We start from the raw sequence: 15,035 nt of genomic DNA on the forward strand, positions 1-15,035 counted from the left end.
CTGTCTTATGTTACATATTTCTATGGCTGGCAACTACAACTGAAGAGCAGTGTCGGCCCTCAGTAATCTGTGAAACAAAATACAGCCTTAGCTATGATTTATAAACTCAGGAGATCAGAAAAACACCCGTGCAAGAACTTGATCAGTCCCACTTTTTTTGCAACTGATTAACACGCTTGAAGTTCTGTACATTCTGTGATTGTAATAGCAATCAATATGTTTTTTTTTTTCTCTGTCTACGTTTTATACAAATCATACTGAAGTCGCTTCCATACAGAAAGCTAATTGCACCTGTGGCTTTGGTTGCTAAAGTGTCATGAAATAATGTTAAAACAGTCTGGCTGTTGCATAATTAGGGAATATAGTGTAATAAAAGCATTTCAATGCTAACATCAGATAGAGAGTTAATACTTTTTCTAATTATGTATGATATTTAATCACACATTGTCCTCTAATTAGCTGGATATTGGGTAAACGTAAGTTGGGATATAAAAAGGCTGGATATTTGTCATATATAAATGTGGAAAATACTTTGTTTCCCATCCTTAGAAGCTGGCTGTGGCACCAGCTCTAGTCTGTATCTATAAAAAATATATATTAACAATTATGAAAGGGCGACCCTGTATACAGTAGCAATGTCTTTAATTGTGTTTCAGCTTACCATGGCAACGGAGAACTTCAGTAATGAGAAGACAAACGAAGAGGGCTACTGCGCCTAAATATATTCTCGTTAAAGACAGAAAAATGCTTTCCTTTTGACACCTCAGCATCGCTAGTTTCCAAGCCGCATGAGGAAAAAGAAACAAGCGAATAACAGTTTCTTTCTACAAAAAAAAAACAAAACACATTTATACCCATAAGTAGCACTAACAAAAATCCGTAAGGCAGATTTGATACAAAGTGGCTTATCTTTTATTTAATTACTCTGTGCCTTTAAGACTAATTTATACTTTGTTGAATTTTTCACTACACTTTCTCAAACTGTCCACCCCGCTGTGCTAGCTGAGGGAGGGAAGGAGTCAACCTAGTCTACATAGAGGTTTTCATGTCTAGAACATGCCAGAATACTCACCCCAACCTCAATGTGGTCAGAGCCCTTGTCGTCCTGTTTGTGAAGAACTTCAAAGTAGTAGCGTCTTGAAAAAATGAGGCTGGAAGGTAAGAGAAACACATCAGAGAGTTTCCCCTTTACATCCCAATTTCCCGATTGTGGTGTAAACGAGATATGTCTTCATACTCAAAAGGCAGATAATTCAGTATCTTAGTAGACAACGAATGTAGTCCCTTGTAAAAGTTTATCGTGGAAAAGAATAGTACAGTTAAAGAATGGCAAAGCATTATAAAGCCAAGAGGTACAGTAAAACACAGTAAAAAAAAGACTAGACTACAAAAGACTACAAACCATTGGGGAAAAGCATGGGGAAACAGCACAACTACTACACAAATTTACAGTGGTATACTTCAATAAGAGATAGACTCCCCAACCAACTGACAAGCACTTTCAGTCACCAGACAGGACAGAGAGACAGAAGCAAAATCAGCAGGATGACGACTGACTGGCTTCTCTTTACAATTGACAAGGTCATTTTGAAAAGCTTTGATCCAGCCACACGGTGACATCACACACAGGGGACTTTGCTTCATTCCTGACCATTACCATGATACACACGATACAGATTTCTATTATGAGATAATATATATTACAGGATACACAATTAACTGTTACACCACTCAGACAGAGGTGATAAAGGTTGTTGATTACATGAATTCATGTTTCTTCTTACTATATCTCCTTTCTATTCTGCCTTTTAACAATATATTAATTATAGATCATTAATGATCTTATTATCAACCATAAAAAAGTCCATCTGTACAATCACATGCATCTCAAAATGTGTCCTGCATATGGTGTTTATTGTTAACACCTATAAATAGTTGTGTCTTGTTTAGCTAGAGTAATCAAACTGTTTTGTGTTGGGAAGCAACCACACACACTTACCAAAAACAGATCTACAGTATACAATACAAAATTGCTTCACATCTGCTATTCCAGGTTATTGGTCTCCAGCTACAGTTCACACATCATTACTTTTTGCAAAATACCAGTAATAAAGCGGCATCACTGTGTGGTAATGTCTATTTGACCTCAGGCATGGAATGCCAGTCCTGAAACTTCTATTTATTAGAAGATCAGACAAAACAAGGCTCAGCGAATCAACACAACCTGCAGGAGGCTGGTTTAAATTGGGTAATAACAGATTATTCTATATTTATTTAACCAGTCGCACCATCTGCAGTAGGCGGCCTTGCTTCCCTCTAGCACAGAGCTTAGAAGATATCCTGCAACAGTGTTAGGTGGCACTGTTCTGTAGGAGGTAAAATATTCCATCTCACTCTGTCAAAGTATCCTGGCCAAATCCTAATACCGCTTCAATAAATGTACCCACTTCAATAATTCTGATTGTCTCCAGCTCTGCAGATCACCACTTAATAAAAATCTGTTCTCACTACCTGGTTAAATAAATGAAGGCTCTGACTTGAATTGAACCAAGAGAGTGTACCACCTGTGATATTCTCATATCTCATTTAAGAGATTTGGATTTAATTTCCCTGCTAACATCCTAGCCACTGAGTTGAAGCCAGGTGCTATTCAAAAATCCCATGCTTACACACAATTGCTCAAAGCAAGTAAAGAAATTAAAGAAACAAACTGCCAGGTTCATTGTTAAAATCACAGAATAAGATATTAAAGTCTGAGCCAGTGAATGCTAAATGGTGTCTCATGTGAACAGAAGCAGCACCCCCAACACTGCACAATGTACTTGATAAATAATATAAAAGTGTTGTTAATATCAGTCTGGTCACATGCATCCTGCCGCTAGTGCCTGAGCTGCTCCCGACGCACAGGCAGGCGTATGGAGCGAGCATGTGGGGATCCCTATGCTTGGTTTAACGTCACGCTAACTCATCCGCAGCTAATTGTTCTTCTGGTTGCTGCAATAAAGCAGCCCCAGAGTCTCTCTGCGCACCACAACCAGCGACTCAATTACAGCTTTTGTTTTTTTTCCCCCTTCTCAATTTCCAATATTTTTTTTCAAAGAACAGAGCTGAACAAAGCGGTACAATAGGGTGCCATATTAGTGGGAAGAGCGATATGGCCCAGTCAGCTAGCCAAACAACCAAGACTAATGTTTGGAGTGTCATATTGCAGGGGAAGGACAAGGTGAAAACATCTCCCGCTGCCAGAACAAAGAACATCTATACCAGAGGGAGTGAAGTTCTGAACTGCAGTCCAGTCCAAAAGGCACACTGTGAGAAGAAAACTGTAGGACATAGGATCAGGTGGGGAACTAATACCTGCTACAAACGAGGCAAGAGGCTTAAAGGTAAAGATCTTGGTAATTTACTCTTTAAATTTACTTTTGCTGTGATAAACAGTATAACTATGCTCTTCTATTTGTGAAAGGGTAGCATCATGGTCCAGGCTGGTTACCCTCGGGAAGCAGACTCAGAAACAGGAGGCGTGCAGTATAAGCGCAACAGCGCGTATTTATTAACAAAAACAAAACAACTCTAAAAACAAAAAGAAACATGCACCCAAGTAACCGCTATTTCAGTGCTTTAGCTATGAGCACACCCTGCTGCTCACAGCCTTTACCTCTCTACTACCTCCAGCTAACAAATGTTTTCTCCTTTCTTTTATACCACGTGGCTGAGACTTGATTGACGATCACTCATTCAAGCAAGACCCAGCCACATTCCACACGTGTATTCGGCAGGGATGGAATTAAACCCATCCCTGCCAAACAAAATAAAAACATACCCCACACTATTTACCTGTGCAGGCTTCCACGCCGCATATCCACATATGACTCTCACATCCTTCATCTTTGTATAAAACGCATCATAAAACCACCACACGGTTGTCAGTTTCTACTTGAGAGAGACCCGGGACTGAATGACAGGTCAGGATTGAGATGCGCTCACTTGAAGAGCTGTGAAGGGGCACTGCCATGAGAGCTGCCATCACCGTGATTGACTATACCCAGCGCTATTAACTGTGGTCAACTTTTAAGGGAATATATTCATGAAATACAAGGTTGTTTTTCCACTTGTATTGTATGTGAGAAAACCTGAAACTGAAGTGTTTACATAATGTTGCAGTGCAGTCTGTGGGTCTTGTGCTGAATGTGCCAATTAAGCCAGTGGAGAAGTACCTACCAGGAGGACTCTCGTTTCTCCAGTTGATCTGCAAGTTGTCTATAAATAAATGAGGATGTTAAAGATAGCAGGCCTGTTGTTAATCAATGGAGCATTAAGCACAGCCCAAGGCCACGATGGCTCTTGCATTGCTCTAGTGAGCTCTAGCTGAGCAAAGTGCTCCCTGATTTCACTGCTCTAAATATAGAAGACTATTGAGAAGCTCCCTCTAGTCGCCCTCGTAAGTTGAATACATGAATCCCAATCACAGACATCAGCCAGGTTATTTTTTTCCATCTGAGGGTAATGAGATGGAAACATTGGAGTTTGTATTTCATTACCATCCACTCTGCTGGAAACCACTGTTTTTTTTTTTTATTTATTTGTTTGTTTGTTTGTTGGCCAGTGTGAATTTAGTGCTTATGAAAGTGATGGACAATGGCACTGGCTACACGGTTCTGGAAGGCAGGCAGGCACCATGACAAATTCTCTTGAAAATCATCTCATACCCTTACTCATTCAATCCAGCCACTGATTATTATTTTCTGTTTTGTGATGCTGGGGCTTATACTCTTGTCCAGTTGGGGGCACAGTAAATTGAGTACACCAAACTTATTTCAGTTGGGATTTGAATGTCCGATTTCCAATAAAGCTTTTGCATTTACCTAACTCTTAGTAGTCACAGTTGCAGACAGGACAGAAATACAGCAACCCTAGCGGCTACTTCTTAATGTGTTTAGAGTGCTTCGGTAGAAAGTTTTGTTATTTCACTCTGTGCGTGTTCCATCCTACCACCATTATGAAAGCATGTACAAATGTTGAAATCAAACCCACTAGTTGTTCACAAGTTATAAATGTCACAAGCTGTCATTCAGTCAAGCACCCACCCAAGGAAAATCCCTATAGAAAGTCTACACCCCCTTTCAAAATTTGCACATTTTGTTGCATTATAGCCTGGAATTAAAATGCATTAAAATATTTTCTTTCATTTACCTACACATCCTACCCCACAACTTCCAAGTGAAAAATATTCTAGAAACTTCTAGAAAATTCATTAAAAATAAAAACTGAAATAGCTTGGTTGGATAAGTGTCCACCCCCCTTTTAATAGCAATCCTAAATTAGCTCAGGTGTAACTAATCGCCTTCAAAAATCACACACTAAGTTAAGTGGCCTCCACCTGTGTTAAATTATAGTGATTCACATATTTTCAGGATAAATTCAGCAGTTCCTGTAGGTTCCCCCTGCTGGGTAGTCCATTTCAAAGCAAAGACTCAAACATGAGCACCAAGGCGCTTTCAAAATCAAAGGCCTTGAATATCCCTTGGAGCTCGGTCAAGACGATTATTAAGAAGTGGAAGGTGTATGGCACCAACAAGACCCTGCCTAGATCAGGCTAACCCTCCATTACAGAATACTTGTCAGGGACAAAATCTGTAGAACGTCTGTTGAAACAAATGTGTCCTACATAATACCTGTGTTTCTTGTTTTGTGCTCAATCCCTGTAAAGTCAAATCCCCGGGATGTGTCCGAGTTAAACTGTTCAGCTCTGCAGCTGCAGTCCCTGGCATGGGGCAAGGCTCTGCCTTGTGCTGTCTGTTTTCTGGGAGGCTGACAGCTGTGTCCAAGCCGTCAGGTCTGCTCTGGGAAGGCTGGAGCAGACGAGCCGTGGGCGGGTGGGTTTACCTAAAGCACGCTGATATTAATCCAAGCTGTCGCTCTTCACCCACACAGATGCCCAGAAGTTGTCTCTCCAGTTGCCATGGCAACCGCTAGAATTGGCTGTCTCTTATGAACTTTGCCTTGATAACACTGCACAACCACACTGCATGCTTCATAAACCAACAGCACTGCTATACCATAAGGCTGACTGAACTGTGTAACTTTGAATCTGGTAAGCACGGCTGGCTTTACAGAAACTTGCGATGTGTAATGGTTTCTGTTGCTTCGCAGCTTTCTTGAATGGCATTGTGGATATACTGGGCTAAGCGTTCAAACAGAAACATCTGCGCATTTAGATAAAAATAAGCAGTGAAGTCCTAAATAGTAGGGTGCAGTCTGTTATACTCTAATGAATATAGAATATCTATTCTGAGGTTTACACGCCTGGTACAGGTTTTAAATAGACCCTTTTAATTAACGTTCTCTTTTGATCTAAATTACTTTATTCAAATTTTCTAAGTTCCATGAGATACATTATCATACCCATTTCTAAAATGTACTGTGACCATGTTACATTTAAAAATTATTTAGCAATTTGCCCACAGGGGAAAATAAAGGCCATTGAGTATCTCTGTAAATAGGCGTACAATTTCAGGTGAGAGCTTACAGTATTGGAATAAGAATTTTACAAAGCAAATACCTTTCTTCTGGTGACACCAGATAGGTATTTTGTATTTTTAGGGTTTCTGGTTTTACGGTGCAATTATTTTCTGAACAGAAAATTCTTCAAGGGATCATTTAATGTACAAGCATCTCAAGGTTTAACAAAGGCTCTGTAAAATAAGCAAGCATGTCAGTGAAATTCATAGATCATGGTGAGCTTTTTTCACTTTACTGGTGGCTATAATTTTTCCTTCATATCTTATAATTTTGCAGTTTTATGACTGAATAACTGAACCTCTAGATTATGCTACGGTGAATAACTTATTCTATAGAAAGGACCTAACAAGATTCAACACAATTGGACAAGCTCTTCTCTACACATATACAAATATGTAAAAAAAAAAAAAAAATCTGATTATATTAAAGAGGTTACACTGAAGATTCCGATGCGCTGTAATAATTCAAATTGACCATTGAGGCTTCCCAATAATGTGGTTAATACACTGCACTTCAACGTATGACTTAATAAACTGAGGTAACCAACACTCCATTATCAAACTCCTCTGGTGGCACACTGGCTGTTCTGATAACCATGGATGTATTGTTTTGGTGTAAAGGGCAAAGTCAAGTTAGCTTGGCTAATCCAGAGTTTTGGATAATCGAGTGCCAGCCAGGCTTTGATTTGCATCTGTAAAGATGATCACACATTGCACAGTGCTGTGTGAATACATCCGCAATTCAAAACCAACCACATGGTTAAAAAATACATCTCACGCGTGCTGAGTAGTAGCGGTATCAGAGCCGCCTTCTCTGTTCAACTACACTGAGATTTCCTGGCAAGCGTCAGAATACTCCCTCCATTATTCTGAGTGGTTCTGTGCTCTTCTGCTCCAATATTGAGTTAACTATCACTTAGCTTTGCTCTGCTTTGAGTTGAAGCTACAGATGCTAAGTGATGGCACTGAACAGATCCAGTCACAGAAGTACTATTGTTATCATTCGATTAGTATGCACTGTGTCCCCTTGCCAGCACACATTATACAATGGCAAAGATCATCCTATTCATTTAAATGGGCTATGTGATGTCATGGTTGTTTTTAATTTCAAATGACCTCATAGCCATTGTGATATTGCAGTATGGCAATCCAGGAAGTGTGTGTTTGTGGGATATCCATAAAATCATGCTGGATTGTTTGTAACAAAATAAAGTACAGCACAGCTTCCTATGTGTGCTTTACTTTATATTGCACTGTTATATATAACCTGGAAAATATCAGGGGAAAAATTGGTTGCATTCAGCATTTAAAATACAGTTTAAAAAATGAAGTAACACTAAAAAAAAAAAGTCATCAACCTGTATCAATTCCACATCTATCAATGAACTATGAGTCCCTAAAGTCACCTCCTAGCTAGCAGCAGCACTGTCCTCAAAATGCCTGCTAAGCCCACAATCCATCACAGCCATGTAGTAATCTATAAACCTGCTCCTCTTCTCTGCTTGAATTAAAGAAACCAGCTATTTGCCAGATACTAATCAACCCTTTAGGATGAACACCTGCCAGCTATTAAGGAGAATAACCTGATTAGCAAAAGCCTTTAAGATAGGCTTCTCATGCACAAAGTCACTCTGCTCAGCAGGCTGTTAGAACAGTTTGTGCCTGCAGAGGCACAAACACCAATTCACCACACACTCCAACAGCCAAGTACACCAGAACGTTATGCATTTCAGTAATGCTAACAAAATAAGAAACTTTAATCATGACTGCACAAATGTTGCTTCTTGGTATACAGTACTGTGCAAAAGTTTTAGACAAGTGTGAAAAAATGCTGTAAAGTAAGAATGCTTTCAAAAATAGACATGTTAATAGTTTATATTTATCAATTAACAAAATGCAAAGTGAGTGAAAAACAGCATCAATTCTTCTAGGTACACTTGCACACAGTTTTTGAAGGAACTCGGCAGGTAGGTTGGCCCAAACATCTTGGAGAACTAACCACAGTTCTTCTGTGGATTTAGGCAGCGTCAGTTGCTTCTTTCTCTTCATGTAATCCCAGACAGACTCGATGTTAAGATCAGGGCTCTGTGGGGGCCATACCATCACTTCTAGGACTCCTTGTTCTTCTTTACGCTGAAGATAGTTCTTAATGACTTTTGCTGTATGTTTGGGGTTGTTGTCATGCTGCTGAATAAATTTGGGGCCAATCAGATGCCTCCCTGATGGTATTGCATGATGGATAAGTATCTGCCTGTACTTGTCAGCATTGAGGAGACCATTAATTCTGACCAAATCCCCAACTCCATTTGCAGAAATGCAGCCCCAAACTTGCAAGGAACCTCCACCATGCTTCACTGTTGCCTGCAGACACTCATTCGTGTACCGCTCTCCAGCCCTTCGGCGAACAAACTGCCTTCTGCTACAGCCAAATATTTCAAATTTTGACTCATCAGTCCAGAGCACCTGCTGCCATTTTTCTGCACCCCAGTTCTTGTGTTTTCGTGCATGGTTGAGTCGCTTCGCCTTGTTTCCACGTCGGAGGTATGGCTTTTTGGCCGCAAGTCTTCCATGAAGGCCACTTCTGACCAGACTTCTCCGGACAGTAGATGGGTGTACCAGGGTCCCACTGTTTTCTGCCAATTCTGAGCTGATGGCATTGCTGGACATCTTCCGATTGCGAAGGGAAGTAAGCATAATGTGTTTTTCATCTGCTGCAGTAAGTTTCCTTGGCCGACCACTGCGTCTACGGTCCTCAACGTTGCCTGTTTCTTTGTGCTTCTTCAAAAGAGCTTGGACAGCACATCTGGAAACCCCTGTCTGCCTTGAAATTTCTGCCTGGGAGAGACCTTGTTGATGCAGTATAACTACCTTGTGTCTTGTCGCTGTGCTCAGTCTTGCCATAAGTAAACTGTCTTTAGCAACCTCACCTTGTTAGCTGAATTTGGCTGTTCCTCACCCAGTTTTATGCCTCCTACACAGCTGTTTCTGGTTCAGTTAATGATTGTGTTTCAACCTACATATTGAATTGATGATCATTAGCACCTGTTTGGTATAACTGTTTAATCATATACCTGACTATATGTCTACAAAATTCCTGACTTTGTGCAAGTGCACCTAGAAGAATTGATGCTGTTTTGAAGGCAAAGGGTGGTCACACCAAATATGGATTTGATGTAGATTTTTCTTCTGTTCACTCACTTTCCATTTTGTATATATAACCTATTAACATGTCTATTTTTGAAAGCATTCTTACTTACCAGCATTTTTCACACCTGCCTAAAACTTTTGCACAGTACTAATTATATATATATATATATATATGAATCCATACACTGTTTTATAATAAGAATTTTTTCCACTTATCTACACACCATACTCCACACTGTTAAAGGGAAAAAAGTTTTTATTGAGAAAAAAATATATATATTAAAAATACTAAACTGAAAGATCATAATTGGATAAGTCTCCACCCCCCTGAGTTAATACTTGGTGGAAGCACCTTTGGCAGCAATTACAGCTGTGAGTCTGCTGGGATAGGTCTCTACCAACTTTGCAAACCTAGATTTGGCAATATTTGACCATTCTTCTTTGCAAAACTGTTCAAGCTCTGTCATGTTCCTTGGGGAGCATTGATGGACAGCAATCTTCAAGTCATGCCACAAATTTTCAATTGGATTTAGGTCAGGCTGCGACTGGGCCACTCAAAGACATTTACCTTTTTGTTCCTTAGCCACTCCACTGTAGTTTTGGCTGTGTGCTTTGGGTCGTTGTCATGCTGAAAGGTGAACTTCTGTCCCAGTTGCAGCTTTCTTGCAGAGGGCAGCAGGTTTTCCCTCAAGGAGTTCTCTGTACTTTGCTCCATTCATTTTCATTCACAAATGCCCCAGTCCTTGCCGATGAGAAACATCCCCATAACATGATGCTGCCACCACCATGCTTCACAGTAGGGATGGTGTTCTTTGGGTGATATGCTATGTTGGGTTTGCGCCAAACATAATGCTTTGCATTTAGGCCAAAAAGTTCCATTTTAGTTTCGTCAGACCACAAAACTTTTTGCCACATGGCTACAGAATCTCCTGGGTGTTTTTTTGCATACTTCAAAACGGGATTCAAGGTGGGTTTTCTTGAGTAATGGCTTCTTTCTTGCCACCCTACCATACAGGCCAGATTTGTGGAGTGCTTGGGATATTGTTATCACATACACACTTTGACCAGTCTTGGCCATAAAAGCCTGTGGCTCTTTAAAAGTTGCCATTGGCCTCTTGGTAGCCTCTCTGATCAGTCTCCTCCTTGCTCGGTCATCCAGTTTGGAGGGACGGCCTGATCTAGGCAGGGTCTTGGTGGTGCCATACACCTTCCACTTCTTAATAATCATCTTGACCATGCTCCAAGGGATATTCAAGGCCTTTGATATTTTTTTATACCCATCCCCTGATCTGTGCCTTTCAACAACTTTGTCCCGGCACTACCTAGCAGAGGGAACCTACAGGAACTGCTGAATCACTGCAGTTCAACACAAGTGGAGGCCACTTAACTTGGTGTGTGATTCTGAAGGCGATTGGTTACACTTGAGCTAATTTAGGATTGCTATTACAAGGAGGGTGGACACTTATCCAACCAAGGTATTTCAGTTTTTATTTTTTAATGAATTTTCTACAAATTTCTAGAAGTTGTTGGGTAGGATGTGTAGATAAATGAAAACAAAACAAAAAACTTAATGCATTTTAATTCCAGGCTATAAGGCAACAGAAGGTGAAAATTTTGAAAAGGGGTGTAGACTTTCTATATGCACTGTGTGTGTTTGTGTGTGTGTGTGTATATATATATATATATATATATATATATATATATATATATATATATATATATATATATATATATATATATATATAATCTTTTGAAATGGTCTTTAATTTACTGAGTAACTTACTGGACAGACTTGGAAACTTGAGATCGAAACTTGGTGAACTCCCCTGGAGCCGTCCACTCAGAGCCCAGCTGAAAAACAAAACAAGAGGTCAGTGCTGCTATTTTTAGATATAGTCTGTATTTATGTGGTTGAGTGTGGAGCAGCGTGGAAGTGGTCGTTGATCTAAAATGATGGCCACAAAAACTCCTTGTGCTTGCAAAACCTTCTCTTTCTATAAACCTTGCACCATCTGTGCGAAATTGTATTGCATTGGCCGTTAGTATTAGACTAGAAATATTTATACAACAAGCGTTGAGCGATCTAACATCAAATTACTTTTTCATAATCGGTGGTCCTGATTTAGAATCTATCTTGCATTCATTTAAATCCAAAAACAGAATGACTGGGCGAATCACACTGTTTCAAATTAGGAAGTGTGGCTAAGCAGATGCTGAGCGTAACCTAAGGAATTCTCAAATATCAGCTGTTTAAACACACTTTTTTTCCATAATGATCCTTATTATATAAACAAAATACTTCGCTTTTATATATTTCAATATAAATGTCATGTATTCTATTTGCTTAACAAAATAAACAGCCATGTGAAGGTCAGCCCATTTCCACAAAAGTTTTCTGTTTTTTTTTTTGTCTGTATATTATTTATAAAATTAGTTATATTGGATTTTATAGTATTGTATACCTTAGAAAATGTATATTTAAAATGAGTTAAACTTTTGTGATTAGCTAATAGCTAGAAATATTGTGGACAGTAGATGGATTCATTATCATAATTATTCCAAATTTGTGTGTGTGTGTGTGCATATATATACACACACAGTTCTGTGCAAAAGTTTTAGGCAGGTGGAAAAAAATGCTGTAAAGTAAGAATGCTTTCAAAAATAGACATGTTAATAGTTTATATTTATCAATTAACAAAATGCAAAGTGAGTGAACAGAAGAAAAATCTACATCAAATCAATATTTGGTATGACCACCCTTTGCCTTCAAAACAGCATCAATTCTTCTAGGTACACTTGCACACAGTTTTTGAAGGAACTCGGCAGGTAGGTTGGCCCAAACATCTTGGAGAACTAACCACAGTTCTTTTGTGGATTTAGGCAGCCTCAGTTGCTTCTCTCTCTTCATGTAATCCCAGACAGGCTCGATGATGTTGAGATCAGGGCTCTGTGGGGGCCATACCATCACTTCCAAGACTCCTTGTTCTTCTTTACGGTGAAGATAGTTCTTAATGACTTTTGCTGTATGTTTGGGGTCGTGGTCATGCTGCAGAATAGATTTGGGGCCAATCAGATGCCTCCCTGATGGTACTGCATGATGGATAAGTATCTGCCTGTACTTCTCAGCATTGAGGAGACCATTAAATCTAACCAAATCCCCAACTCCATTTGTAGAAATGCAGCCCCAAACTTGCAAGGAACCTCCACCATGCTTCACTGTTGCCTGCAGACACTCTGACTGAACAGAAGAAAAATCTAAATCAAATCCACATTTGGTGTGACCACCCTTTGCCTTCAAAACAGCATCAATTCTTCTAGGTACATTTGCACAAAGTCAGGAATTTTGTAGGCATATAGTCAGGTGTATGATTAAACAATTATACCAAACAGGTGCTAATGATCATCAATTCAATATGTAGGTTGAAACACAATCATTAATTGAAAAAGAAACATCTGTGTAGGAGGAATAAAACTGGGTGAGGAACAGCCAAACTCAGCTAACAAGGTGAGGTTGCTGAAGACAGTTTACTGTCAAAAGTCATACACCATGGCAAGACTGAGCACAGCAACAAGACACAAGGTAGTTATACTGCATCAGCAAGGTCTCTCCCAGGCAGAAATTTCAAGGCAGACAGGGGTTTCCAGATGTGTTGTCCAAGCTCTTTTGAAGAAGCACAAAGAAACAGGCAACGTTGAGGACCGTAGACGCAGTGGTCGGCCAAGGAAACTTACTGCAGCAGATGAAAAACACATCATGTTTACTTCCCTTTGCAATCGGAAGATGTCCAGCAGTGCCATCAGCTCAGAATTGGCAGAAAACAGTGGGACCCTGGTACACCCATCTACTGTCCGGAGAAGTCTGGTCAGAAGTGGTCTTCATGGAAGACTTGCGGCCAAAAAGCCATACCTCCTATGTGGAAACAAGGCCAAGCGATCAAGCGTGTGTGTATAAATTATATATATATATAAAGGGTTGTCTTGCCTTTGTTTGTTTGTGAATAAAGGCACCATTGTCTTCGGGCAACACAATGCTGCTGAAACAAGCGTAAAAGATAATCTTGCACTTCATATTAGTCTGCTGAGACAGCCTTCACACAAACGAGAGGTGAGAGAGCATGACAAGGATGGCACTCAGGCCATTCTCAATGGCAGCTCCAAATAAAGCCTGCTGGTAAACAGAACTGAAAATAGGCACACAATGGGCTACTGACTGGAAAAAGGACAGGACAACAGCAGTTTTTCCTTTGTGATAGTACCGGTATTGTTGTGTTGTGCTTCACTTTGTGGGAAGATGACGTAGGGCATTTGCAAACACAAGAGGAACCCCTTGTGACACAGCGACTTTGAGTGAACTAGAGAAAGCGTGTTAGTATGCTCAACAAAGACCATATTTCCATGTTCATTCTGCAATCCCTTCACAGTTCCACCCAGCAAGACATTCTAGTACCTTCTGCTTTGCTGGTAGTCAGGCATATTTGAGAAATGGAGCACCAATTTACTGAACTTATCTGTAAGAGATTTGTCTGATTTTCTGCTTTTTTTGCACATTTTTCACATTGAATTTGGCCAGATCTTTTGTGGGTTGTAGTAGTATATAGAGGGAGTCTGAGAGAAAAAACACCAAAGTTTGGTGCTTCTTTCATTTGTTTGGTGTGCAAGGTAATCAAACATGCAATCTTCAGTGAAAAAGTAAAAAAAAAAAAATCGTCCAGGAAGTCACAAAGAACCCTAGAACAACATCCAGGGATCTGCAGGCCTCTCTCGCCTCGGCTAAGGTCAGTTTTCATGACTTCACCATCAGAAAGACACTAGGCAAAAATGGGATTCATGGCAGTGTAGCAAGGCAGAAACCATCGCTCACTAAGAAGAACATGAATCCTCACCTCAAGTTTGCCAAAAAGCACCTGGTGATCCTCAAGAGTTCTGGAACAATGTTCTATGGACAGAAGTCAAAAATTAAACTTTTTAGACAACATGGGCCCCGTTATGTGCTACGAAAACCAAACACTGCATTCCACAGTAAGAACCTCATACCAACGGTCAAGCATGGTGGTGGTAGTGTCATGACTTGCTGCATCAGGACCTAGACGACTTGCCATCATTGAAGGAACCATGAATTCTGCTCTGTATCAGATTCTACAGGAAAATGTCAGGCCATTCGTACGTGAACTGAAGCTGAAGCGCAGCTGGGTCATGCAGCAAAACAATGATCCGAAACAAACAAGCAAGTCTACATCAGAATAGTTGAAGAACAAGAAATTTAAAGTTTTGGAACGGCCTAGTGAAAGACCAGACCTAAACCCCATTGAGATGTTGTGGCAGGAGCTGAAACGAGCAGATGTCACTGAGTTGAATGTCACCGAGTTG

At 40.1% G+C, this 15,035-nt stretch overlaps 1 protein-coding gene across 1 annotated transcript in view; it reads right to left on the bottom strand.

The window, feature by feature from the left end:
* LOC121330341 (N-acetyl-beta-glucosaminyl-glycoprotein 4-beta-N-acetylgalactosaminyltransferase 1-like) overlaps positions 1-15,035 on the bottom strand; it is a 150,596-nt gene that overhangs the window by 24,312 nt on the left and 111,249 nt on the right. The window contains exons 7-8 of the mRNA XM_041276797.1: positions 11,452-11,519; positions 1,073-1,151 (exon numbers count right to left, since the gene is read on the bottom strand). Of these exons, the coding sequence (XP_041132731.1) occupies positions 1,073-1,151; positions 11,452-11,519 (147 nt within the window). The remainder of the gene's footprint in view (positions 1-1,072; positions 1,152-11,451; positions 11,520-15,035) is intronic.

Source organism: Polyodon spathula, chromosome 17 (assembly GCF_017654505.1).
Source record: "Polyodon spathula isolate WHYD16114869_AA chromosome 17, ASM1765450v1, whole genome shotgun sequence".
Classification (NCBI taxonomy): Eukaryota; Metazoa; Chordata; class Actinopteri; order Acipenseriformes; family Polyodontidae; genus Polyodon; species Polyodon spathula.